A 27,622-nucleotide genomic window follows, 5' to 3' on the forward strand; every position below is an offset into this window, starting at 1 on the left:
ACAGGCTGATCGCCTCCATGCCACTCCACATTGATGCAGTATTTGATGCAAAAGGAGCCCCGATCAAGTATTGAGTGCATTTACTGAACATACATTTCAGTAGGCCAACATTTTGGATTTTAAAAACATTTTTTAAGCTGTTGTTATAAAGTATTCTAATTTACTGAGATAATGACTTTTGTGCTTTCATTGGCTGTAAGCCATAATCATCAACATTAACAGAAATAAACACTTGAAATAGATCACTCTGTAATGACTCTATATAATATACGAGTTTCACTTTTTGTATTGAAGAACTGAAATAAATTTACTTTTTGATGATATTCTAATTTTGTGAGATTCACCTGTATATACATATAAAATAAAGGCAATTCCTGTAGGAGAATACACCAGGATTAAACATAATTGTAGTAAAATTGATGGGTTGAGTAACGAAATTGCTGATTGCCGTAATAAGCTAAAAAACAGGTTATCCACCTTGGACTCTGGCTAGAGCTTCAAGAATAATAGCTAAAAAAGATAGAGCAGCATTAATAGGTATCACTAATCATTGAATCAATAAAGGGAGAGAAAACCTGTCTTGTCCTTGAAATTCAGTCCACAGTTTCATTCAATTAAAAAAATCATTAATAAATATTTACCAGTCCAGCTCAAGGATAATACTATGCCCGCAATTTTAAAATCAGGATGCACAATTGTTGCTAAAAGAGCACACACATTGGGGGACATTTTATCTCCAAAGCTTACTGGCTCTGTGAGACAAAGACACACATGGCTGAATTGTAAAGGGTTTTCCAGATGCAGCTTTAATCACTGCAGTATGTGCAATTTGCTACAGGTTACAAAGAAATTCACTAATGTAGAAAGATCTCATCAATTGGATATCTGGAATTATATTAATTGTAATAGTGATCATGATTTGAGTGCAAAGCATATAGAAAATTATATATGGGTTGTACTGTGCGAAAGGTGAAGAAACGAATAGCTGAGCATACAGGAGATGTATACAATGTTAATGAAACTAACCAAAATATTTCTCATGCTTATAGACACTTTATTCAAACTCATAACGGTGATATTTCCCAACTTCAAGTATATGGTATAGAAAAAGTCTTTCCAAATCCCAGAGGTGGAGACCTTAAAAGACGTTTATTGGACCGTGAAGCATACTGGATTTTCCATTTAAATACCTGTCATCCGAATGGATTAAATATGCAACGATAGATAATGTTTTATTATGAATGTGTCTTGGTTGATCTAATGAATTTTGCTTGGTTTCTAATAAGTTTTGTATGTTTATTATTATTATTATTTATTATTATTATATTGCCATTTATTCCATGGCACTTTACATGTGAAGAAGGGGTATACATACAAGTACAATTACAATAATCTTGAACACAATGTGACGGCGACTGGTACAGGAGGAGCGAGGACCCTGCCCGTGAGGGCTCACAGTCTAATCATGTATGCAATTTTTTTTTAAATCATGTGATTTTTCAATGGAGTGTAATTGGTGGCTTGCTTTATAAATAGATGGTGGGTGCATTTGTATATACAGTTGTGCTCAAAAGTTTACATACCCCGGCAGAATTTTTTCTTTCTTGGCCTTGTTTCAGAGAATGTGAATGATAGCAAAAAAAACTTTTTCTTCATTCATGGTTATTGGTTAGGTGAAACCATTTATTGTCAAACTACTGTGTTTTCTCTTTTTAACTCTTAATGACAACCAAAAACATCCAAATGACCCTGATCAAAAGTTCACATACCCCTGTGATTTTGTCCTGATAACATTCACAGAATTTGACACAAATGGGCTTGAATGGCTACTAAAGGTAACATCCTCACCTGTGACCTGTTTGCTTGTAATCAGTGTGTGTGCATAAAAGTTGAGTGAGTTTCTGGGATCCAGACAGACTCTTGCATCTTTCATCCAGCCACTGACGTTTCTGGATTATCAGTCATGGGGAAAGCCAAAGAATTGTCAACGAATCTACGGGAAAAGGTAGTTGAACTGTATAACACAGGAAAGGGATACAAAAAAATATCCAAGGAATTGATAATGCCAGTCAGCAGCGTTCAAACTGTGATTAACAAATGGAAAATCAGGGGCTCTGTAAAAACCAAACCACAGTCAGGTAGACCAACAGAAATTTCGGCCACAACTGCCAGGAAAATTGTTCGGAATGCAAAGAAAAACCCTCAAATAACATCAGCTGAAATTCAGGACTCTCTGAAAACTAGCGGTGTGGCTGTTTCAAGATGCACAATAAGGAGATACTTGAAGAAAAATGGGCTGCATGGTTGAGTCGCCAGAAGAAAGCCATTACTGCGCAAATTCCACAAAGTATCTCGCCTACAATACACCAAATAGCACAGAGACAAGCCTCAAAACTTCTAGTACAAGGTAATTTGGAGTGATGAGACCAAAATTGAACTTTTTGGCCACAACCATAAACGTTACATTTCAATAGAGGTCAACAAGGCCTATGATGAAAGGAACACCATTCCTACAGTAAAGCACGGAGGTGGATTGCTGATGTTTGGGGAAGTGTGAGCTACAAAGGCACAGGAAACTTGGTAAAAGTTGAAGGAAAGATGAATGCAGAACGTTATCAGCAAATACTGGAGGCAAATTTGCACTCATCAGCACGGAAGATGCGCATGGGATGTACTTGGATGTTCCAACATGACAATGATCCAAAACAAAAGGCTAAGTCGACCTGTCATAGGCTACAGCAGAACAAAGTGAAGGTTCTGGAGTGGCCATCTCAGTCTCTGGACCTCAATATCATTGAGCCACGCTGGGGAGATCTCAAGCGTGCAGTTCATGCTAGACAGCCCAGGAATTTACAGGAACTGGAGCCTTTTTGCCAAGAAGAATGGGCAGCTTTACCATCTGAGAAATTCAAGAACCTCATCCACAACTACCACAAAAGACTTCAAGCTGTCATTGATGTTAGAGGGGGCAATACATGGTATTAAGAACTGGGGTATGTGAACTTTTGATTAGGATCATTTGGATGTTTTTGGCTGTCATTAAGATTTAAAAAAAGAAAACACAGTAGTTTGACAATAAATGGCTTCACCCAACCAATAAGCATGAGTGGAGAAAAAGTTCTTTTGTTATCATTCATATTCTCTGAAACAAGGCCAAGAAAGGAAAAATTCTGCCGGGGTATGTAAACTTTTGAGCACAACTGTAGCTTTGAAAAAGAACGCAGGTTGGGGTGTTCGAAACGTGTTGTTAATCCTTTGATGACGATGGAATCTGATTTTATGGAATAATTAAAGATTTGTTTGCTGCATCTAAGAAGCTGGATTCCTTTTCCTCTACTTGCATTTGCACAATGAGATCAGTGGCCCAATGTCATTTAACCTGTGAAAAACACCAGTTGCTTATTCAAATCTTTGAAAAGTGGCTATTTGCCCACTGTGATGCCCTTTCTGATGCCCAGAACCCATTTGGGTCAGGATAGGATAACCTGAATTTGATGCGGACCATCACTATTTGTGTGTTGGTGGTGTGAGATCTGTGGTCCAAACTCATTTAACCCCTGAAAAATACCATTTATTGAAATCTGATAAAAGTGGCTATTTGCCTACTTTGATGCCTGTTCTGATGACCAGAATCCATTTGGGCCAGGATAGAGTGACCTGAATTTGATGTAGGCCTTCACATTGTATGTAACGGTTGCATAAGATCAGTGACCCAAAGTCATTTAACCCGTGAAAAACACCAGTTACTTATTCAAATCTGTGAAAAGTGGCTATTTACCCACTGTTATGCCCTTTCTGATGCCCAGATCCCATTTGGGCCAGGCTACAGTGACCTGAATTTGATGTGGGCCATCGCTATCACTGGAATGGTGAAGTGAGATCAGTAGCCCAATGTCATTTAACCCGTGAAAAACATCAGTTACTTCTTCAAATCTGTGAAAATTGACTATTTGCCCGTTATGCCTTTTCTGATGCCCAGAACCCATTTGGGCCAGGATGTAGTGACCTGAATTTGATGCATGTAATGGTGGCATATCAGTGGCCCAACGTCATTTAACCCTTTCACTACTGCCCTTCAGTGTCCATTTTGTTCCAGTTTTGTAAATTGAAATGCTGCTTTTAAACATATCCACATCAGGACACCTCGCTGCATTATATTTTATTATTGCAATTTTTTATTTTTGTTGTTAAACCTGTAAAAAAACGAAAAAAATAAATTGGCAAATAAGAAGCTGAGGAATAAGAAACCAACTTCAGTATCGTTTTTAACCATGAATGCAAACATTTCATTGCAAGGCATTGATTGTTGTTGGGGGTCTCCATCTTTAGGCTTTTTTTTTAAGCAATATCTTTGGGTATCATTCTCATTAAGTGTTTTCAGCCACAACATTATCATGCACGATCAGCCTGTACAAGCCTCACAGGGACAGAGCTCCCCGGCGACGTGCGTGCAAAATCGTCGCTCAGACAGAAAGCGGAACCAGAGTTGTTTATCTTTATTTCCGCGGAACAGAAATAAATGTGCAATCACCGGAAGTGATGTAATTATGTTGTCTTGGAAACTAAGCCGCTACTTTATCCTGTCAAGTGATGGCGGAGGACACCCTGACTGCGGTAACAAATGGCGCTGACAGCGGGGGGGGTCGTAGTACAAGGCGGTGTAGCGCAGGGCTATTTGTGGCCTTTATATCTGCTCTGTGTGTGGTGTGGGTGATCGGGTGGGACACACTTAGCTGATGCCCCTCAGCATTGCTTGCTGTGTGGTCGGGGTGTATGCAGTGATGAGAGCCGCAGCTTCTCCAGTGTTCACACTATGGACAGAGCTGATCCTGGAGATCAGCCATAGGCGGCCATCTATAGTATGTGGGAAGATTTGCCTCCTTGTGGTCACTTATCAGGCTCACAGCTGTGATTCTGAATGATGGCGGCCACGCACAATATAGGAATCTGTCATCAGCCAGCCGAGCATCCATGTACAGAGCCGTCCTCTAAGGAAATAATAAAGCTGTAAGGCTGTGTGCCCACGTAGCGTTTTTCAAGCGTTTACGCTGCGGAATTTCCGCAGCGTAAACGCTTGTTAAACGCTAGGTAATCCGCTCCCCATGGTCCCCAAGGGGATTTCGCAAGTTCTATGCCCACGCTGCGGATTTTTCCGCAGCGTTTATGCTGCGTTCAAAATTCCGCAGCATGTTCATTAATTTTGCGTTTCCGCAAGCGGAATTGCCTTGTGCAATGCATTAAAAACGCAAGGCAATTCCGCATGTGGTAAACGCGCGATAAGCGCGCAATAAACGCGTGCGGAATTCCGCATGCGTTTTTCCGGGAGAGGACATGCGGAAATGAAGCAGAAATTTTCTGCTTCATTTCCGCAACGTGGGCACATAGCCTTAAAGACAAATCCCTGTGAATAGTCAGAGGGGCGGGGCCATTCTCAGGAATAGTCATGCAGCCCAGGCTTGTAAGGCCACGCCATGCTGACAGGTACAGCTTTGAAAAACATTTTGTCATCCTGTGTAATGTAGATCTGGAGGCTGACGATGTCTCCCTTTAAATAACACAATATAACATTATTATGCAGTGATCTAATGGGTGTTGTGACAGTCGAAGGCTAATTCTAACCATATATTATGATGAGAAAAGCTCCTCTAAGTCCAAAACACATGCCCTTTAACGTGTATTGTTCGCTTTGCTTTGTTTTTGACAGACCCAGTGTGAACATAGCATTACAGTGTTCTGAATGTTGGGCAACGGGGGATAAATGCCTACTTGCGTTATACAGATTAAAGGCATTGTCCACCATTTGAAAGCCATGTAAGCTTTCTTCCAAAATCAGCAAAATGCCAAATACAACTTGCAGATAAGTATTACAGCTCAGCCCCATTAACATCAATAGAGCTGAGATGCAATGCCAGACATGACCTGTGGAGACAGATGTTTCACTGTTTGGAAGGAAGCAGCCATTGTTGCCTAAGGCCTCATGCAAACATCCGTGGATCTCAATCTGATCAGGAACCGCAATTCACGGACCCGAGCGTGACATCCTCATAGAAATGTGTGAAGCTGTCATGCTTCGGTTTGGAGACCCGCGGCCAGTCTGTGCATTGTGGTCCCTGATCAGACCGAGATTCATGGTCGTCTGTACGAACCCTAACAAATCCTATACTCCTTTACATAGCGAGGGAGGAATACTCAGCTCACCTGTTCCTGGTTGATCGCACGGTTGCTTGTTAGGCAGTAAATAAGCAGAAGGAAACAACCATAATCATAGTTCTTGTGATTAAGGGATAGTTGTGCCTGAAAGAAGCGATATTCATATTTCCTGATGGTGGAATCTCACTACATATATGTTTTTAACTTTATAAATTCCAGGTTGTCATTAATTGTAGGCTCTGGCTTCAGTTACTTTCTTTTGTACAACACATTTAATACAGATCATATGATGATCAGATATGATGAGATTATGCGAGGATGTAGAGGGTGTAAATGCTTTCATTTCTGTTTTTGCTGAAAGGAAAAAGGGGACATAGTATGTTGGTGCTCTGTTAACACTTTGTTTTAGGGGCTTTCCTAATAGAGTTAGCCACCTTGCTGCCATAATACATAGAGCTTATCAAATTACATTGACGACCACTGTTCCCATTTCTCTCAGATCCCTCGGTCCAGCACTGGTGACCATTATCCATGCGAACGGTATGTGGACTGTCTATATGCGCCTCCATTGATAAATCATACTCTGTCTTTGTTATTTCACAGGTCCCGTCTGATTCTACAAACTTGAGAAAACCTCGTGTTAAAAAAGGTGGGAGATTCCTCATATTTCTTCTGTCACATCATTCTTGTTGTATTGTTGTGTTCTGTTGAATGGAAATGATGAATTTATTTGCATAGAAACAGGTAAGTTAGTGAGACCAGAACATTACAGCTGCCAAAAATCCAAATCTTCTGGATATCAATGTGATCACTTTCACTATCATAGGTGGCTTTTTAGCCAAACATCATTGCAATCTTCATGGGGAACTTGTCACTTGATTTATGCTTCCCAAACCACTGACAGCATGAATCGGAGAGACTGGATTTATCACTTCACTGTGGAACCTGCTGCGTATCAGGGAAAACGGGGTTTGGGGTCGAGATGACTAAACAATGTGGCAGGTCCCTGCTGGGTTCTCCTTGCTCCGCTCCCCTAGACTTACAAGTTTCTTCCTATACACTCATGGGAAGAGAAATTTCAATCAAGCAGAGCTGTGCGGGAAGAAGCCGTTTTCAACTATGTTTTCTTTGAAACACTGCAGCGTTTTAGAGTAAAACATGGATGTCTTTATTAAGGAATCCCGTCACTGATTAGTGCTGCCCTTGGTCCGGGCATCGTGAATCACGTGACAGGTTCCCTTTAATGTTGCATAACCAAAGCCACTGTCTAGCCCTTGCCTTCATATGATGGTAACCTGTAGATTGCGACTTTCTGCGTTGTGATACAGTGTACACTATTGAATTTCATTCTGTGGTAAAACTACAACTCCCATCATGTTGGTTGTTGTAGTATCAGAATGGGTCAAAGGCCGGTGATATGTTCTACAGTTTTGCATGACATCTTTATCTTCTTACTATACCATCAAAAGCACCACTTCTGTAATTATTATTTATTTCATAGCACTCTTAATTACAGGACGCTGTACATATAAAACAGGCTTACACTACGCAGCAATCATCTGGCAGTGCACAGAACAATGCGGTATGACATCGAAGGGATGAGCAAAGTGCATTGACAGCGCATGACAGGAGAATACACAGTGGCGTAACTTGAAGCTTATGGGCCCCAATGCAAAAGCTCCATTGGGGCCCCCAATTATTGCAAGTGTTTAATAGTATTGGTCTTTTCATATAGGTGGAAGGGACTTTTTGAACTCCTTAAGCTCCAGGGCCCGGGTGCAATTGCAACCCCTGCACCTATTGTAGTTATGCCCGTGTGCATACTCGTCATATGTAACCCCCCCATCGTCAAGTATCTGTACTTAGCCTGTATAGAGTATAAAGTAAGCCTAGCAATGCTTGGCTGGGAAGGAGCAACAAAGGGGTAAGGGTATCCGTATAGAAGTGAGGAAGACAGTAAATCAGGTTCAAATGCAAAATAGTATATTGAAAAACCAGTCTGCAATGGCTTGGGATATGTGTAATAGGAAAAAAAGAGAGTTACTCAAACTGCTCATAGCTAAGCGACAGACTGGTACAATGGGAGTGAGCACCCTGCCCGCCAAGCCTGACAATCTATAGCCTTCTGCTATGGTAGTGCGGTAGCAGTTGTTATTTTGCAGGTTGTAGCATTCTTGATCAGGTAGGTTTCCAGGTTGTGTTTGAAACTTACTACTCAATCTACAAAGTTTTCAGAGTATGGGGTAGACACAGGAGAAATATTAGAGACTGTTATGTGAGGAGGTGAACAGAGAAGGTCTTGTAAGGAGCAGGGCTGTGAAGTCGGTAAGCCAAACCTGCGACTCCGACTCCTCAATTTCCTTTACACCGACTCCACGACTCCGACTCCCACATATATTGCTTATATTTAAGTGAAAAATTTATTGTAGTACAATGTGAACATCAGACATTTAATCATTTTTATGATACAATAATCAACATATTTAGATAGAACATAATATATATTTGTTGGAATACAACTTTAGAACTCAAAAAACTGTAATAAATTGTAAATATGTAATACACTATGTAACATCGATTACATATACAGTACAGACCAAAAGTTTGGACACACCTTCTCATTTAAATATTTTTTTGTATTTTCTTGACTATGAAAATTGTACATTCACACTGAAGGCATCAAAACTATGAATTAATACATGTGGAATTATATACTTAACAAAAAAGTGTGAAACAACTGAAAATATGTCTTATATTCTAGGTTCTTCAAAGTAGCCACCTTTTGATTTGATGACTGCTTTGCACACTCTTGGCATTCTATTGATGAGCTTCAAGAGGTAGTCACCGGAAATGGTCTTCCAACAATCTTGAAGGAGTTCCCAGAGATGCTTAGCACTTGTTGGCCCTTTTGCCTTCACTCTGCGGTCCAGCTCACCCCAAACCATCTCGATTGGGTTCAGGTCTGGTGACTGTGGAGGCCAGGTCATCTGGCGTAGCACCCCATCACTCTCCCTCTTGGTCAAATAGCCCTTACACAGCCTGGAGGTGTGTTTGAGGTCATTGTCCTGTTGAAAAATAAATGATGGTCCAACTAAACGCAAACCGGATGGAATAGCATGCCGCTGCAAGATGCTGTGGTAGCCATGCTGGTTCAGTATGCCTTCAATTTTGAATAAATCCCCAACAGTGTCACCAGCAAAGCACCCCCACACCATCACACCTCCTCCTCCATGCTTCACGGTGGGAACCAGGCATGTAGAGTCCATCCGTTCACCTTTTCTGCGTCGCACGAAGACACTGTGGTTGGAACCAAAGATCTCAAATTTGGACTCATCAGACCAAAGCACAGATTTCCACTGGTCTAATGTCCATTCCTTGTGTTCTTTAGACCAAACAAGTCTCTTCTGATTGTTGCTTGTCCTTAGCAGTGGTTTCCTAGCAGCTATTTTACCATGAAGGCCTGCTGCACAAAGTCTCCTCTTAACAGTTGTTGTAGAGATGTGTCTGCTGCTAGAACTCTGTGTGGCATTGACCTGGTCTCTAATCTGAGCTGCTGTTAACCTGCGATTTCTGAGGTTGGTGACTCGGATAAACTTATCCTAGAAGCAGAGGTGACTCTTGGTCTTCCTTTCCTGGGGCGGTCTTCATGTGAGCCAGTTTCTTTGTAGCGCTTGATGGTTTATGTAACTGCACCTGGGGACACATTCAAAGTTTTCCCAGTTTTTCGGACTGACTGACCTTCATTTCTTAAAGTAATGATGGCCACTCGTTTTTCTTTACTTAGCTGCTTTTTTCTTGCCATAATATAAATTCTAACAGTCTATTCAGGACTATCAGCTGTGTATCCACCTGACTTCTGCACAACGCAACTGATTGTCCCAACCCCATTTATAAGACAAGAAATCCCACTTATTAAACCTGACAGGGCACACCTGTGAAGTGAAAACCACTTCCGGTGACTACCTCTTGAAGCTCATCAAGAGAATGCCAAGAGTGTGCAAAGCAGTCATCAAAGCAAAAGGTGGCTACTTTGAAGAACCTAGAATATAAGACATATTTTCAGTTGTTTCACACTTTTTTGTTAAGTATATAATTCCACGTGTGTTAATTCATAGTGTTGATTGTCACGGGTGTGTTGCCACGAAGATCGTCACGAGTACACAGCCTGACTTCTCGCAGCTGACTTGTTGGTGCTTTGTGTTTTCTCGGCAGTGTAGGAGTTAATTCTCTCTCTCTCTGGGCTAGCTGAGGTCCAGCCTCGCCCAGCTGCAATCAATGCTTCTTTAGTGAGACTCCTTTATATTCCTGCAGGTCTGTTTGGGAGGTGTCGGTGAAAGCTTTTCATTCAGACTTGCAGAGCGGATCGTGGTGTTTGGAGTTGCTGAGATAAGTGTATTTGGAAGTGTGTTTTCCCTTTCCTCGCTTTATCATTTATCTCCTTTCCCGTTGGTGTTCCCTCTGTTGTAGTTGTTTAGAAGTTGTATGCAAGGTGGTTTTGGTTTTTCCCTTGTACTGTCTCGTTCGTCTAAATACTGTGTGTGGGCATATTATTTCTGGTTCCCTATTGTTGTGATCGGGGTCCTTCTCAGGACTAGATTACTTAGGTGCAGGGATCCTCAGAAGGTAGGGGTTACGCTGGCGGCCTGGACCTCTGTACCTTTAACAGTACCTCCAGGATGAGGGATTAGTCAGGGCCCCAGCTTAGGGTCAGCTTAGGCCCCCTACCTCCAGTATTCTGTGTCAGTGTGACATTTTCACCGACCATCTTAGTTTTTCTCCAGCTACCATGGATCCAGTAGCCGGTCTAGCTCGGCAGTTGCAGAGTTTGTCCATGGGGCTGGCTGACGTTAGGTCCAAGGTTTTGCATCCTCTGGAGCAAGCCGGACCAGAACCTAAAGTTGCTCTCCCTGACAGGTTCACTGGGGGGCGGGACAAGTTTTTTGTTTTCCGGGAGGCATGCAAATTGTACTTTCGGCTGCGGCCTCGGTCATCGGGCAGTGAAGAACAAAGGGTGGGAATTGTCATCTCGCTCCTACAAGGGGACCCACAATCTTGGGCGTTCTCTCTTCCCCCAAGCTCCCCGGTTCTCCAGTCAGTGGATAGGTTTTTCGCTGCTCTGGGACTCGTATATGATGACCCAGATCGGATCTCCCTTGCTGAGTCTAAGTTACGTAGGATTCAGCAGGGAGATCGTCCGGCGGAGGAATTCTGTTCGGAGTTCCGTAGGTGGGCCACGGACACCCAGTGGAATGACCCGGCTCTTAGGAGCCAGTTTTGTCATGGTTTATCCGACAAATTACAGGATGTGTTGGCACAGTATGACTCTCCCGCGTCACTGGAAGCCGCTATGGCCCTTGCTATTCGCGTTGACAGACGGCTTCGGGAGAGGTGCGGGATAACTCTACCCCCTGTAATGTCTCCACCTCCTACAAGGTCCCCTCATATGGTGGTTCCCCTGGTCAGTCCGGAGGAGCCTATGCAATTAGGAGGGACATCATTTCGGGGAAGGGGACCGGTGGTGCGCCATAAGACAGGAAGGTGTTTTCTCTGCGGGAAAAAGGGACATTTTATTGGGGGGTGTCCATCCCGTCCCTTGCAGAGTAAAGAGTCGTCGAAAAAACTGTTGATCCCAGGTTGTGTGGTGGACGGCAATCTGGGAGTAGGTATTTCGTCCCTAGGTTCGTCTCAGTTTCTCGTACCGGCGGAGGTGGTGGTGGGTACGAGAACTGAGAGGATATCTGTTCTTCTGGATAGTGGGGCCGGGGCTAATCTGGTTGATGCTCGGTTTGCCCGGGTTCAAGGTATGCGATTGAGTGAGTTGGCTAAACCCATCCCCATATTCTCGATCGATGCCAGACCTCTCGGTCAGGGAAGTTTTTTGCAAGCTGTGCATGGCGTAAAACTTCAAGTGGGGGCAATACATAAAGAACTGTTGTCTTGCTACGTGTTGGAGGGTCTTCCCACTCCTATAGTGTTGGGCCTTCCTTGGTTAGCTAAGCATAACCCGGTTATTAATTGGCAAACCAGAGAGATAAGCCAATGGAGTAAATTCTGTAATAAAAACTGCATGAACACGGTCATCGGTGCGGTTACTCCTTGGGTCTTACCTCCATTTCTGGCAGACTTTGAGGATGTATTCTCGGAGAATGGGTGTCAGGAACTACCTCCTCATCGCGTGTATGACTGTTCTGTAAAACTGCTCCCTGAGGCCAAGTTACCTAAAGCTAGGTTGTATAACCTTTCTGGTCCGGAGAGGCAGGCCATGAAGGATTATATTTCTGAAAGTCTGGCTAAGGGGCATATTAGACCTTCATCTTCTCCGGTGGCCGCGGGGTTCTTCTTTGTTAAGAAGAAAGATGGAGGCCTACGCCCTTGCCTGGATTTCCGTGAACTTAATCGGATTACGGTCCGAGATCCGTATCCGCTCCCACTTATTCCCGATCTCTTTAATCAGATCGTGGGCGCCAAATGGTTCTCTAAGTTGGATCTCAGGGGGGCGTACAATCTGATTAGGATGAAGGAGGGGGATGAGTGGAAGACGGCTTTTAACACTCCGGAGGGGCATTATGAGAACCTTGTCATGCCATTCGGTCTGACTAATGCCCCGGCGGTGTTTCAACACTTTGTTAATGATATTTTTCGCCACCTGGTGGGACAGTTTGTTGTCATATATCTGGATGATATCTTAATTTACTCGCCGGATCTGGTGTCTCATCAGGAGCACGTTAGACAGGTGTTACAGATCTTGCGGGATAATAAACTGTATGCCAAGTGGGAAAAGTGTGTGTTCGCCGTACAGGAACTCCAGTTTTTAGGCTTCCTGGTTTCAGCGTCCGGTTTTCGTATGGACCCTGGGAAAGTGCGGGCAGTTCTTGAGTGGGATCGGCCGGAGAATCTTAAGGCACTACAACGTTTCCTGGGGTTTGCTAACTATTACCGGAAGTTCATTCGTAATTTCTCGTCCATGGTTAAGCCTCTCACAGACATGACTAAAAAGGGGACGGATTTTTCTAGGTGGTCTGACAAGGCTTGTCAAGCATTCTCCTCCTTGAAAAAATGTTTTGCCTCGGCACCCATACTCATTCAACCTGATGCGTCTCAGCCATTCTTTGTAGAGGTAGACGCTTCCGAGGTAGGGGTGGGAGCAGTATTGTCACAGGGTTCGTCCCCTGGTAAGTGGCATCCGTGCGCCTTTTTCTCTAAAAAATTGTCGTCCGCTGAGAGGAATTACGATGTCGGCAATAGGGAACTCTTGGCCATTAAGTTAGCTTTTGAGGAGTGGCGCCATTTTCTGGAGGGGGCTGTTCATCCGGTCACCGTCATCACCGATCACAAGAACCTGCTATATCTGGAGTCCGCTAAACGTCTGAATCCCAGACAAGCTAGGTGGTCATTGTTTTTTACCAGGTTTAATTTCGTCGTTACATATCGTCCTGGGTCTAAAAATGTAAAGGCGGATGCCTTATCTCGTAGTTTCCCTGGGGCCGGGAATACGGACGACCCGATTCCTATTCTTCAGGAGGGGGTGGTGGTTTCGGCAGTATGCTCTGAGCTGGAGGAGGAGATATTGGAGGCTCAGGGAGACGCCCCTGTTGGACCTCCGGGGAGACTGTTCGTTCCAGATCAGTTGCGACAAAAGGTGATCGAGGCACACCATAACTCAGTTTTTGCAGGACACCCGGGGAGTAAAGCAACTGTGGATCTCCTCTCGCGTCGGTTTTGGTGGCCTAACTTACATAAAGAGGTGGTAACTTTTGTCGCGTCCTGTGGGGTTTGTGCGCGCTCTAAGACCTCACATACCCGTCCGTCTGGGGCCCTCTTACCTTTGAAGATCCCGGAGCGTCCTTGGACTCATCTGTCTATGGACTTTATTACTGACCTCCCTCCGTCTTCGGGTAAAACGGTCATACTCGTTGTAGTGGACAGGTTCAGCAAGATGGCACATTTTATCGCTCTTCCGGCTCTCCCTAATGCTAAAACTCTTGCGCAGGTGTTCATTGGGGAGATTGTGAGGCTTCACGGGGTACCCTCCGAGGTGGTGTCTGATCGGGGGTCTCAGTTTGTGTCCAAGTTCTGGAAGGCGTTTTGTGCACGGCGGGGGATGCATTTGTCATTCTCGTCGGCTTTTCATCCTCAGACCAATGGTCAGACGGAACGTATGAACCAGAGCTTGGAGACATATCTTCGGTGTTTTGTGTCAGAGAACCAGGAGGACTGGGCTTCTTTCCTACCTCTGGCAGAGTTTGCTCTCAATAATAGGCGGAGCGAGTCCACTGGTAAGTCCCCGTTTTTTGGGGCATATGGTTTTCACCCCCAGTTTTGTACTTTCAGTAGGGGGGGCTCTTCGGGGGTTCCTGAGGAGGAACGATTTTCCTCATCTCTCGCTTCAGTATGGAGAGGGGTGCTGAAGAATCTGAATACTATGGGGAACCGATACAAACGTATGGCTGATAGGAGGAGAGTGTCTGGTCCGGACCTAAGTGTGAACGATCAGGTATGGTTGTCTACCAGGAATATTAAACTTAAGGTTCCCTCCTGGAAACTGGGTCCCAGGTTCATCGGGCCGTACAGAATCAGTTCTGTTATTAATCCGGTGGCATTCCGTCTTGACCTCCCCCCTACGTTTAAAATTCACAACGTGTTTCACAGATCATTGCTTAAGAGGTATGTGGCGCCGGTGGTACCGTCACCTTTACCTCCCCCTCCTGTGGTTGTCAATGGTAACTTGGAGTTCCAGGTATCGAGGGTCATTGATTCACGCTTTAATCGCCGGTCCCTTCAGTACTTGGTTCATTGGAAGGGGTATGGTCCTGAGGAGAGGATGTGGGTTCCTGCGTCGGATATTAACGCAGACCGATTAGTTCGGGCCTTCCACACGACTCACCCGGATAAACCTGGCCCTGAGGGTCCAGAGGCCCCTCGTAGAAGGGGGGGTACTGTCACGGGTGTGTTGCCACGAAGATCGTCACGAGTACACAGCCTGACTTCTCGCAGCTGACTTGTTGGTGCTTTGTGTTTTCTCGGCAGTGTAGGAGTTAATTCTCTCTCTCTCTGGGCTAGCTGAGGTCCAGCCTCGCCCAGCTGCAATCAATGCTTCTTTAGTGAGACTCCTTTATATTCCTGCAGGTCTGTTTGGGAGGTGTCGGTGAAAGCTTTTCATTCAGACTTGCAGAGCGGATCGTGGTGTTTGGAGTTGCTGAGATAAGTGTATTTGGAAGTGTGTTTTCCCTTTCCTCGCTTTATCATTTATCTCCTTTCCCGTTGGTGTTCCCTCTGTTGTAGTTGTTTAGAAGTTGTATGCAAGGTGGTTTTGGTTTTTCCCTTGTACTGTCTCGTTCGTCTAAATACTGTGTGTGGGCATATTATTTCTGGTTCCCTATTGTTGTGATCGGGGTCCTTCTCAGGACTAGATTACTTAGGTGCAGGGATCCTCAGAAGGTAGGGGTTACGCTGGCGGCCTGGACCTCTGTACCTTTAACAGTACCTCCAGGATGAGGGATTAGTCAGGGCCCCAGCTTAGGGTCAGCTTAGGCCCCCTACCTCCAGTATTCTGTGTCAGTGTGACATTGATACCTTCAGTGTGAATGTACAATTTTCATAGTCAAGAAAATACAGAAAAATATTTAAATGAGAAGGTGTGTCCAAACTTTTGGTCTGTACTGTATATATATATATATATATATATATATATATATATATATATATATATATATATATATATATATATATATATATATATATATACATACATATATTAGATTGTGGCCCGATTCTAACGCATCGGGTATTCTAGAATATGTATGCGGCCGACCGGGCGCAATCAGCAGAACGTTGTTTAAATTTGGCGCCAAAATCGCTGATTGGTCGCGGCCGGCAACCGCGACTAATTAGCAAAACGGTGTTTAAATTTGGCAGCAATATCGGTGATTGGTCACGGGTGGCGGCCGCGACCAATCTGCGAACTGTGTTAGTGAGGACCGGAGAGCTTGTTTAAATTGGTCGATTTTATCGCCAAATCAGCAGAGCATTGTTTAAATTTGGCGGCAATCTCGCTGATTAGTCTCGGCCAGCCGGCGGCCGGGACCAATGAGCAGAGCGGTGTTTAAATTTGGCGCCAAAATCGCTGATTGGTAGCGGTCACCGGCGGCCGCGACCAATCAGCAGAGCGTTGTTTAAGTTTGCCGCCCATCTCGCTGATTGGTCGCGGTGGCCGGCCGCGATTAATCAGCAGAGCGGCGTTTAAATTTGCCGGACATCTCGCTGATTGGTCGCGGTGGCCAGCCGCGACCAATCAGCAGAGCGGCGTTAAAATTTGCCGCCCATCTCGCTGATTGGTCGCGGCCGGCCACCGCGACCAATCAGCGTCGTATTAGTGTGGGCCCGGGAGCGGCGCTGCTTGTGCGGCTCCGTATTAGCGAGGACCGGGGAGCGGCGCTGCCTGTGCGGCTCCTTCTGCTGCGAGAAGCCGGGAGATGAGCAGCTGCTCGCAGCAGAAGCATCCCGACCGGCGGCGCTGCTCCCCGGTCCTCCGTTCACACTTGCTGTCGGGAGATCAGCGGGCCAAGCTGCTGATCTTCCGACGTTAGCCGCATGGAGGTCAGCGGCGCCGGTCGGGGTAGTTGTGCTGATAGCGCCGCTCATCTCCCCGCTGCATCGCCGCTGACCTCGGTCCACCAGATGAGCCGCTAACGGCCACCATCTTTTTTCAGAAATCCCGCGGCGCTGATTGGCCGCTGCCGGACCAATGAGCGACGCGGGATTTCCAGGACAGACAGACAGACGGGATAAGACGATTATATATATAGATATAACACTATGTAATAAGCTATGTAAGTGGCAAAAAACAGTTTTCAACAAAAACATACTAAATAACATTTGTGCAGTCTATGAATTTGTTCTAAGAAATAGAATTGCCTCCATCAGATCCTCCTTCAAAGATAACCTCAAATCTGACCTAATAATTTTAAGGCTAGAGAACAACCTCTCTACACTAACTTTGGTTGGAGGCTAAGCCGTAACCACTTGGGCAACATCTCTAACAATTTCCGGGTATAAAGGAATTGCCTCATGCACAGTCTGTTTTGATGAACGGTTGAATTTTTCTATTTCTTTGAGAGCAAGTGAAACATTTTGCTGAAATATGGTCAATCTGCTTGCTATAGGAGACGGAGTGAAATCTTTTTCCTTGTGGCAACGCTTTGCCTGCTCCATGTCATCCAAATACTTGTCAAAGTCAAACTCCTCATCTGATGAGGATGAAGATATGGCAGCAGTAGCACTGTCAAGACCCAAGTCCTCTTGCGCCTGGCAGTCCTCCTGTAGGCCACTCATCCTAACTGCTACCTCAGTCAGAGCTTCATTCTTTTTGGTAAGATAAGATATGGATAGACAGATATGGATAAATGGATGGTTAGATAGATAGATAGTCATGGAGGGATGGATAGATAGATAGTGGGATAGATGGAGGAATAGATAGATTAATAGAGGGATGGAGAGATAGATAGATACAGGGATGGATGGATGGATGGATAAATATATGGATAGATGGATGGATAGATGAAAGGATGGATAGATGGATGGATAGATGAAAGGATGGATAGATAGATAAGATAGATAGATACGATAGATAAAGTCATAGATAGATAGTGGGATAGATGGAGGAATAGATAGATTAATAGAGGGATGGATAGGGAAATAGAGGGATGGAGAGATAGATAGATACAGGGATGGATGGATAAATATATGGATAGATAGATGATGGATAGCTGGAGGGATAGATGAAAGGATGGATAGATAGATAGAGGGATGGATAGATAGAGGGATAAATGAAAGGATAGATGAACGAATAGATGGAGGGATAGATAGATGCATAGATAGAGAGATGGATAGATAGATGAATACATGGAGGGATAGATAGAGTGTGATAGACAGATGACAGCTGCAGACAGCAAATAGTACTTTGCACATATAGTTCACACATTGTACAGAGAGCACATAATAATCACCTACAATATTAGCATTAGTTACCTTCCAGTGACAGAGATGAGCAGTAGTACTTTCACTTTCTCCAGCTCGGGGCCCAGGAATCGGATCCTGTGCAGGACAGGCACCCCTCCCCCTCCTCTCTCTGGTGAAGACAGCAGCAGACAGGACAGAGGAGGGGAGATTGCCCCCTGCTGTCTGGAGCCAGTGCAGGACAGGAGCACTGCAGCATACAAGTGAGTTTTGATAGGTGCGTGCCCCTGCTTCTAGGGGGGGCAGCTGCCCCCCTGTCCCTCGCTGGCTACTGCCATGATTCACACACAGCGTTTTTGCGGATCCGTTTTTTGCAGTAAAATGCAGTGACTCTGGGCATCCCAGCAAAGTCAATGGGTTTCAAGATATGACATTCAGACACATCGTTTTGTGAGGATCCGTTTTTGGGCTCAAAAATGGATCCTCACAAAGAATGAGCATGTCAGTTTGTGCGGCGTTTTTCTAATCTGCTTTTGCTATTGAAAACATTGTTTTTGAGCACAAAAACCTTTCAGGTGATGCGGTTTTTTAAAAAGCTGATCTGCTTTTGCTGCTGAAAAACGTATCCTCAAAAAACGCAGCAAAAACGCTGTGTGTGAATGTAGCCTTAGATCAGGAATAGAACAGCCATTTATAGGACATTTTATAACTTTCCAAAATTCCTATGAAAAAATATTCAGCACATTCTGCATTGAACTACTGTACCCAATTTATTATATATTTTAGGAGTCGGAGTCGGTCCATTTTATACCGACTCCGACGCACCAAAATGAGCCACGACTCCGACTCCACAGCCCTGGTAAGGAGCAGATATTTTGTGCGAGGAGGTATCAGGAGATTCGGTCAGCGATAAATGGAGGGGACCAGATATGTATGACCTTGTTTGTCATTATTAGTTGTTTCAACTGGATTCTCTGGTCTATGGGAGCCATTGAAGGGATTGGCAGAGGGAAGAGACAGAAAAGTAAGGGCTCATTCACACGTCAGTTTTTCACATTTGAATGCTATTTGTTTGTTTTTTCTCACGGATAGCACTCATACCTATGATAGTCTATGGGGCTGTTCACATGTCTATGATTTTTTTTTTATGTGTCCATGAAAAAATTGGTCAGGGGGGCCCAGCTCCAGCGCCGTATTCCCCACATAACACTTTCAATTGTATCAGCATCATAGATGCCGATACAGTTGAAAGCAATAGTGGAGGAGGGAGCGTCATGTGACGCTCCTTCTCCCATCATTCTCTGTCTGCCTCTGATGCAGCGGGCGTGATGACGTCGCCACGTTGTGCGCTGCGCTGTGCTGCTGAAACAGGCTGCAGAGACCGGAGCAGCGGGGGAGTGAGAAGAGGTAAGTATTGTATTTATTTATTTATCAGTAAGTACATGATGGATATAATACTGCAGGACTTTGGGGGCTGCATTATACTCTGAGGGGGGGCTGCATTATACTCTGAGGGGGGGCTGCATTATACTCTGAGGGGGGGCTGCATTATACTCTGAGGGGGGGCTGCATTATACTCTGAGGGGGGGCTGCATTATACTCTGAGGGGGGGCTGCATTATACTCTGAGGGGGGGCTGCATTATACTCTGAGGGGGGGCTGCATTATACTCTGAGGGGGGGCTGCATTATACTCTGAGGGGGGGCTGCATTATACTCTGTGAGGGGGCTGCATTATACTCTGAGGAGGGGCTGCATTATACTCTGAGGAGGGGCTGCATTATACTCTGAGGAGGGGCTGCATTATACTCTGAGGAGGGGCTGCATTATACTCTGAGGAGGGGCTGCATTATACTCTGAGGGGAGCTGCATTATACTCTGAGGGGAGCTGCATTATACTCTGAGGGGGGGCTGCATTATACTCTGAGGGGGGGCTGCATTATACTCTGAGGGGGGGCTGCATTATACTCTGAGGGGGGGCTGCATTATACTCTGAGGGGGGGCTGCATTATACTCTGAGGGGGGGCTGCATTATACTCTGAGGGGGGGCTGCATTATACTCTGAGGGGGGGCTGCATTATACTCTGAGGGGGGGCTGCATTATACTCTGAGGGGGGCTGCATTATACTCTGAGGGGGGCTGCATTATACTCTGAGGGGGGGCTGCATTATACTCTGAGGGGGGGCTGCATTATACTCTGAGGGGGGGCTGCATTATACTCTGAGGGGGGGCTGCATTATACTCTGAGGGGGGGCTGCATTATACTTTGTGAGGGGGGACTGCATTATACTTTGTGAGGGGGGGCTGCATTATACTTTGTGAGGGGGGGCTGCATTATACTTTGTGAGGGGGGGCTGCATTATACTTTGTGAGGGGGGGCTGCATTATACTTTGAGGGGGGCTGCATTATACTTTATGAAGGGGGCTCCATTATGCTTTATGAGGGGTCTGCATTACACTATGGGGGGCTGTATTATCCTCTATCAAGGGCTATGGGGAGTGCATTATACTAATTTTTTTTACATCCAAGCGGGCATTAAAAGAGAGATTTTACTGAAGGCATTTGCTTCTTCCACTTTGTGATGCTAGCGAATCATAAACAGGCAGCAACACACTGGGAGAAGAGCAAGTGTTGTGCTGCCAACTCTTCTGTACAGCCCCTTACTGCACACTGAGGCTATGTGCCCACGATGCAGAAATGAAGCAGAAAATTTCTGCAGCATTTCTGCATCTCCCTGGCAGAAAAAACGCATGCAGATTGTGCATGCGTTTTTCCTGCAGAATACATGCGGATTCACATGCGTTTCCGCATGCAGATTGACAAGCGCTTTCCAGGCGATAGCATCACTTGGAAAGTGCTTGACAACTAGGTCACACTATATAAATCCATGCAAACAGCATGGATTTATACAGTGTGAACCGTAAAAATTAAAACAAATAAAGCTATACTCACCCCCGAGGCCCCGGTGTGGCTGCAGCGCTCGTTCCTGTCTGGTTCCCGACTGCCGGCATATCGCGAGACAGAGCGGTGAAGGCCGCAGGTCCTCAAGCGATGCCGGCATTCAGAGAGAAGCCGCCGGACAGGTGAATATAACTTTATTTGTTATTTTATTCTTTTTTAACAGGTACAATGGTACCCAGGTCTGCATGAGAGTCTCCTCTCCTCCAGAACTGGGTACCATCCGCACATAGAAACGCATAGAAGCCGCTTGTAGAAATGTACAGTCGCGGTTTCTATGCGTTTCAATGCAAGTCAATGGCGGGAGTTCCGCTGCGCTACCGCAAAATTAAATGACATGCTGCGGATTTTTGTACGCAGCATAAACTTTGCGGAAAAATCCGCAGCATGTGCATAGAACATGCGGAATCCCCTTGGGGACCATGGGGTGCGGATTACCTAGCGTTTCACAAGCGTTTATGCTGCGGAAATTCCGCAGTATAGACGCTTGAAAAACGCTACGTGGGCACACAGCCTGAGTGTTGGAGATAAAAGCTGGAAATCACACTGGGGTCTGCTGTTCTCTGCACATGTAATGACTGCAGTGAGGAGAGCAGACTGTCATTCTGTCTTCACACATCCTGTTCTAAGCATATAGTGGGAACATGTTCTTTTTCCTCTTATATTTGGATGTCTGCTTATGATGGGCAGAGCTGGCAGCCAGGGCTGTGGAGTCGGTAAGCCAAACCTCCGACTCTGGCTCCTCAATTTCCATGCCTCCGACTCCACGACTCCGACTCCCTCATACATGGCTCATGTTTAAGTGATAAATTTACTGTAGCACAGATTAATCTCAGCTAAAAGTCTAGACCCTTAGATCAGGAATAAGACAGACATTTATAGGACATTTCATAACTTTCCCAAATTCTTATGAAAAAATATTCCCCACAAACTGCATTGAACTACTGTACCCAATTTATTATATATTGTCGGAGTCAGTCCATTTTATACCAACTCTGACTCCACCAAAGTGGGCTCCGACTCCACAGCCCTGCTGGCACCACCACGAGAGTAAAGCCACTAGAAGTGTTTGTAATGGGATTCAACTCTGCAGCACTGACCATTCCCCCACATTGACTGGAGATGAGAAATGAAAGCTGCTAGTTAATCACACCCAGATCTGCTGTGCTTCTGCACCTCATCCACCCTGCAGTGAGGGCAGCAGACTGTTAGTCATTGCTATTGTGGGGGCGTGTGTTGCTGCCTGCTTATGATTGGTCAGCTTTAGAAAGAAGTACACGCCCACACTAAAATCTCTCTGATAATGCCCACTTGGACTTTAAAAAAAATAACTGTTTAGGTGCCAAATATTTTGATTACAAATATCTGCGCAACAGAGAGACAAAAGTTTTTAAAAAAACCTACACATATAAAGCAGAATTAGATGACCTATTACATTGTATGTCTAGTTGAATCTTAAACATTTGGTGAAAGGTCCTCTTTAAGTACGTGTCATGTATGCAGATATGTAGTAGAGATAATGATCAGGCGTGAGCTATCATTTCAATGCAGGGATTACACATATAGATCCTGCGTCTCTTATCAGGATAAAGAAGTATCGGACAGGCTGGATTTAAACCTAGCCTGACCTTTATCCTCTTTAGTGACATGCGTAACACAGATGTCTATAGTCATAAAAAGTATAGGGAAATTGTGAAACATCGCTGTTGATAGAACAAATAATCTGCCTAAGGAAATGTCATCTGACCTTCTGGTGGAACAGAGATGAAAACCACATAAAAATCAGTACAGAAGAAGTAAAGCAACATACATGTAAAGATTAATTTCCCAGAGGGGAAATCAGTATTCAGGAATGCAGTCCTATTACATAAAGTGTTACCTGCAAATTGCAAATATTAAAATAAAACTGTGGTGTCGTATACAAGAATATGACTGGAACAGATGTCTCTGTAGGATTGCAATGATTTAACTGTGGGTTGTTGTAAATATATTGTGCATATATTGAGATTTCCTTTAAAAATGCTGTGTCTGTAACGGTTATCATAAATTGATTTTCAGCTCCAGAACTCCCTATCCTGGAAAGACGAAACTGGCTCATTCACCTGCACTATGTCCATAAAGATTACGAGGCTTGTAAAGTGAGTTGTGATTGATTCCTTATTCACGCTTGTATTGCTTCTATGGCGTCACTTTTGTGTCTTTTTCATGGTCAGAATAACCTGATTTATTGCATTACCTCATCCAGTTAAATGAGTGACCTGACAGACACAATGTGTGGGGGGAGGATCAGTTAATCTCAGGTTTTATTCAGACGTCTGTTTTTATCTGCGTTTTACCCAGTTACAACACGTAACCATTATATTCTGTATAGCTGTTCTCATGTCTATTTATTTATTTTTTTTTGCAGACCGAAACACTGATACAAATCTGATCCAGCACACATATGTAGAAAACAGACATCTCAATAAGGCAATAATAACAATAAGTATTTTCTATCCCTTAAAGGGGTTGCCTGGCCTTAGGATACAAGTCTGCAGTCACTCTGTGACTGCAGACTTGTGACTCCTCGCAATGTACGCACTATACGCTGTGAGGATCCTCCGGTGCCGGCACTGAGAGTGAGCATGTGATGTTCATACTTCTGGCCACATTTCAACTAGACTGTGTCCGGCCTCACTCAATACACTTGCATTAAGAGAGTCTGCACATGTCTAGTCAGCACGTGACTGCATGTATGCAAATCACATTCTTGCTGTCATGCGCCCACCGCTCCCGGCACCAGACAACCCCTTTAATGAATTGCGTGATGACGCTAGTGTGAATTGAACCTTACATAAATATAAATTTAAAATATATGTTGTATGTATCATGGTCTTGTAGATCGGAGATGGCCATGATGATCGTAATGAACATGATATTAATTATGTATATTTCCAGGCTGCAATTAAGGAACAGCTCCAGGCTACAGAGGGTGTGTGTGAATATGCAGTGTATGTGCAAGGTAAGAAGGAAAAAAAATTCACATTACAATTTATAAGCCACCTAGCTGTTCTTTGTTGTTTTACCACTAGATTGTTTATTCCTTTACCACTAGATTTATTATTTAGTTGTATGATATCTTAGATTTTATGCCTTTTTTTCTAATGTGGCTGTGTAGTTTATTTTTACACATTCTTTCTGTATTCAGTTTCTCCTTATTAGATCAAGTTTTTTAATCAGGTTATTATTGTAGCAATTTCATACTAATATTTTTTTTTCTTTCTAGCATTGATTTTAAGATTAGAAGGGAAAATCCAGGAATCTCTTGAACTTTTCCAAACATGTGCAATCTTGAATCCAACCAGTCCTGATAACCTGAAACAAGTAGCTCGATCCCTGTAAGATTTTTGCAATTTTACTTTAACAGATTTACACGAGCTCAGTTTTGACTATTGTATCAGCTTTCATGTCTTTATTAAAGGGAATTTGTCACTAGGTTTTTGCTACCTCATCTAAGAGTAGCATAATGTAGGAAAAGAGACCCTGAATACAGCGAAGTATCACTTTGTTTACTGGGTGCACCAGTTGTGACACAATCAGAGTTTTTAGATCTAGAATGCAGCAGAGCTGAGAAAGCTAACCCCGCCCCCACCAGGCTCTCTGTGTATATGGTCTATAGACAATGAGCTGCTTATTAGAGGAGGGGTCGGATTCAGACTAGCATGCACAACTGCTGTAGTCAGGCTAGTGATAAACATGATCACACAACCTGTGCTTCTCTGTTTTGATTCCGTACCTATGGGTGCTTCCACATTTTTTGAGCACTAACTAACATGATATCATGTTTGCAGCGGGCATGTTCAATCTTTTTATGCCAATTGGAGAAAAGACATAGGTGTTACGTGACCTGTGTCAGCAGGGGCAACTAGGGTCATCAAAAGGGTCATCAAAACTATTTCTAATGGGCTTTATTTTGACAAGTTACTTGCAATAGGGGCAAGTAGACAGATGGTGGAAAATCCCTTTACGCAGTACAGTGCTAGTGCAGCAACTGATCGCATGTTGTGGTTGAATCCTTGGACACATGGCACACACAATGCACTCTCATTATTTCAGTGGAAGATGTGTCATCTTTCATGTTCTGCAGCAGAAATGCGCGATTATCATCAATAACTAGAACTTCATTTTTACACCGAGTAAAAAGAGAAAAATGTTGCACAATAGAATCATGTAAAGCATTTTCACAACAGAAATGCACGATTTGTTTGTGATCCAGCATGACACCACATAACCTTAGGCTTTTTCCAGAATAGGAAGAAAAATGAGAATCATTAAAGCAGATGAAGCAGAGTTTAGGAGGCTGTAACAGGCATAACAGGGTAGTAGATAACAAGAAAGAGGAGGACATTTGGCTGAGGAACTGTTGGAGGCGAGCTGAGTTATATAGGAGGTTCTACTGCAGGACATGACCAGCGGTGTAGTGGAGTAAAGTCTGTGATATAGCAGAGCTGTGTTTGTCATGGAATTCAATGCAAAGCTGACTACAGGTTGATAGAATTGACTCAGCGATGTAGCAGAGCTTTGTTTGTCTTAAGTCCAAAGTAGAACTGACCAGTGGTTTTGCAGAGTACCCAGTGATGTAGCAGAGCTGGATTTGTCACAAGTCCAAGGAAAAATTGACTAGTAGGATAGTGGAATTTCCTCTAGCAGAGGTAGGTTTGTCAAGTGATCAATAAATCCAGAAATGATGAAGCAGTCCACGGGTGTGGATACGAACTACCAGAACACTCAGGCTGCTGCCTGGAAGTATAATGTCAGAGATATGTGCTGGGGTGCCATGTCCACCTGATGTGTCAAGGAGCAGAGATGGCTCAGAGGAGGACATAGTGCCCAGTAACGGTTCCAGGAGAGGATTACATTGTGTTACATGTACAGATGTACCAAGTTTATTTTCTATGGAGAGGGGTGCACTATACACATACAAGTACTGCTCTGTCTGTACACGTGCTATAGAGTGATTCTCAAGAGACAAATTCTCATAAATAAACTCCATTACCATTGAAGTGCTTGTACAACAAAAGTCTTTGAAACGATTTTCTGATATACTATAGACACAGTCGTTGGTAAAAGCTATATACTGCAGAGCGCAGATATCCCCACGGCAATGCAAAGACTGTTCTTTCATAATCGGTTGATTACTTTGAAGTTCTGTCTACATTCAATGGTTTTGATGTCAGTCCATTAGGGGATCGCCCACAACTGTTATGTACTGACATTGACTATATAGGCATCTAGGGATGTGCACATAGTAATCCTGAACTTATGTCACTTTCACATTACTTTTTATGTTTTCTGTGCTTTAAATGTAAATCAAACGTAATCATTCTATAACATGATGGCAGAAAATGTTATAATGTATTTTACTAAATTTAATAAAAACCTGTTTGTTTCCAGTCAGTGGGAACATTTTCATTGATATCCTGAGGCTGGAAACTCCTAGAGATCTCGCCCTCAAAGCGATGTGTGCACAGTTCTCTGTGAGCTAAGCTACATGTTCTCTGGATCCATAGATTTACTTCTACTGATGCAATGTAACATAGCTTCAGAACAAAGGATATAGTTCTTAGCAGATTGATAAAATGATATCCACTTTTCAATTGTGAGAAGTCTTAGGTCTATATAGGGTGTAAACTTTTTAGATGTAAATCAAAATGTATCTGTTCCTGAACAGCAAAAATATGTAAAAAAATGAAGGTTTTTTAGTATCTTTATGTACAGAAAATCCATTTTGTTCTCCATGCTCAATTGTTATGACGTCTTATGGATGTCTCTTTTTTCAGGTTTTTGCTGGGGAAGCACAGAGCCGCCGTTGAGGTTTACAATGAGGCAGCGAGACTCAATAATAAAGACTGGGTACGGTGTGAATCTCTTCTCTCATTATTATGTCTCTAAAGTCTTCCTTGCCTACCAGCCACTTTTTGACAGGGTCACTCTAGCTTGGATACAGATATGATTCTGTATTCTTACAGAATACCTAGCAATGTCATTGCTGCAGTATCGGTCTATGGCCATGGAACAATTTGTCTCCTGTCCTGCTTATGGTACCATGAGGCATTCACCAAGCTGTTGCTCCAGCACTTCTCGTTCATACTGTATTTCTCTTTTTGGTTATAATGTGATGTATTGCTCTAGCGGTAAGAGAATGCAATGTTCCTGTAATAAACTATATAAATATGACTTGTTTTGCAATCTAAATCAGAGCAAAAATAGTTTTGCAGACCTGTTCTAGATGGTCACAATTACCAGGGATGGTATAGTAGAACATCCGTCCTGTTATCTGGCATTCTTTACAGACCTGTATGTATTCTCCTTTGTTGAGGAGACACTTATTAAAGGGGTTGTCTCAACTTCTTAAATGGGTAGATTTGCAAAGTTCTCGTAAAGGCAAGAAACTTTATGATTTATCTCTTATTAAAAGAGAACGAAGGGATCTTAACTTTAATAGTTTACTATTAGTTGCCTGGGTTACCGACCAACTCAGCAATCTATCATAAGTGGTGGGTTTCCTTGGCTAAGAATGT

At 43.9% G+C, this 27,622-nt stretch overlaps 1 protein-coding gene across 1 annotated transcript in view; it reads left to right on the forward strand.

The window, feature by feature from the left end:
• Window positions 1-4,509: 4,509 nt before the first annotated feature.
• The window catches only part of BBS4 (Bardet-Biedl syndrome 4), a 42,319-nt gene continuing 19,206 nt past the window's right edge, over window positions 4,510-27,622 (forward strand). The window contains exons 1-6 of the mRNA XM_073652748.1: window positions 4,510-4,614; window positions 6,754-6,799; window positions 23,121-23,200; window positions 24,000-24,063; window positions 24,328-24,439; window positions 26,882-26,954. Of these exons, the coding sequence (XP_073508849.1) occupies window positions 4,591-4,614; window positions 6,754-6,799; window positions 23,121-23,200; window positions 24,000-24,063; window positions 24,328-24,439; window positions 26,882-26,954 (399 nt within the window). The 5' untranslated portion in view covers window positions 4,510-4,590. The remainder of the gene's footprint in view (window positions 4,615-6,753; window positions 6,800-23,120; window positions 23,201-23,999; window positions 24,064-24,327; window positions 24,440-26,881; window positions 26,955-27,622) is intronic.

Source organism: Phyllobates terribilis, unplaced genomic scaffold (genome assembly GCF_046119375.1).
Source record: "Phyllobates terribilis strain yellow unplaced genomic scaffold, ASM4611937v1 Scaffold_11__3_contigs__length_659146591, whole genome shotgun sequence".
Classification (NCBI taxonomy): Eukaryota; Metazoa; Chordata; class Amphibia; order Anura; family Dendrobatidae; genus Phyllobates; species Phyllobates terribilis.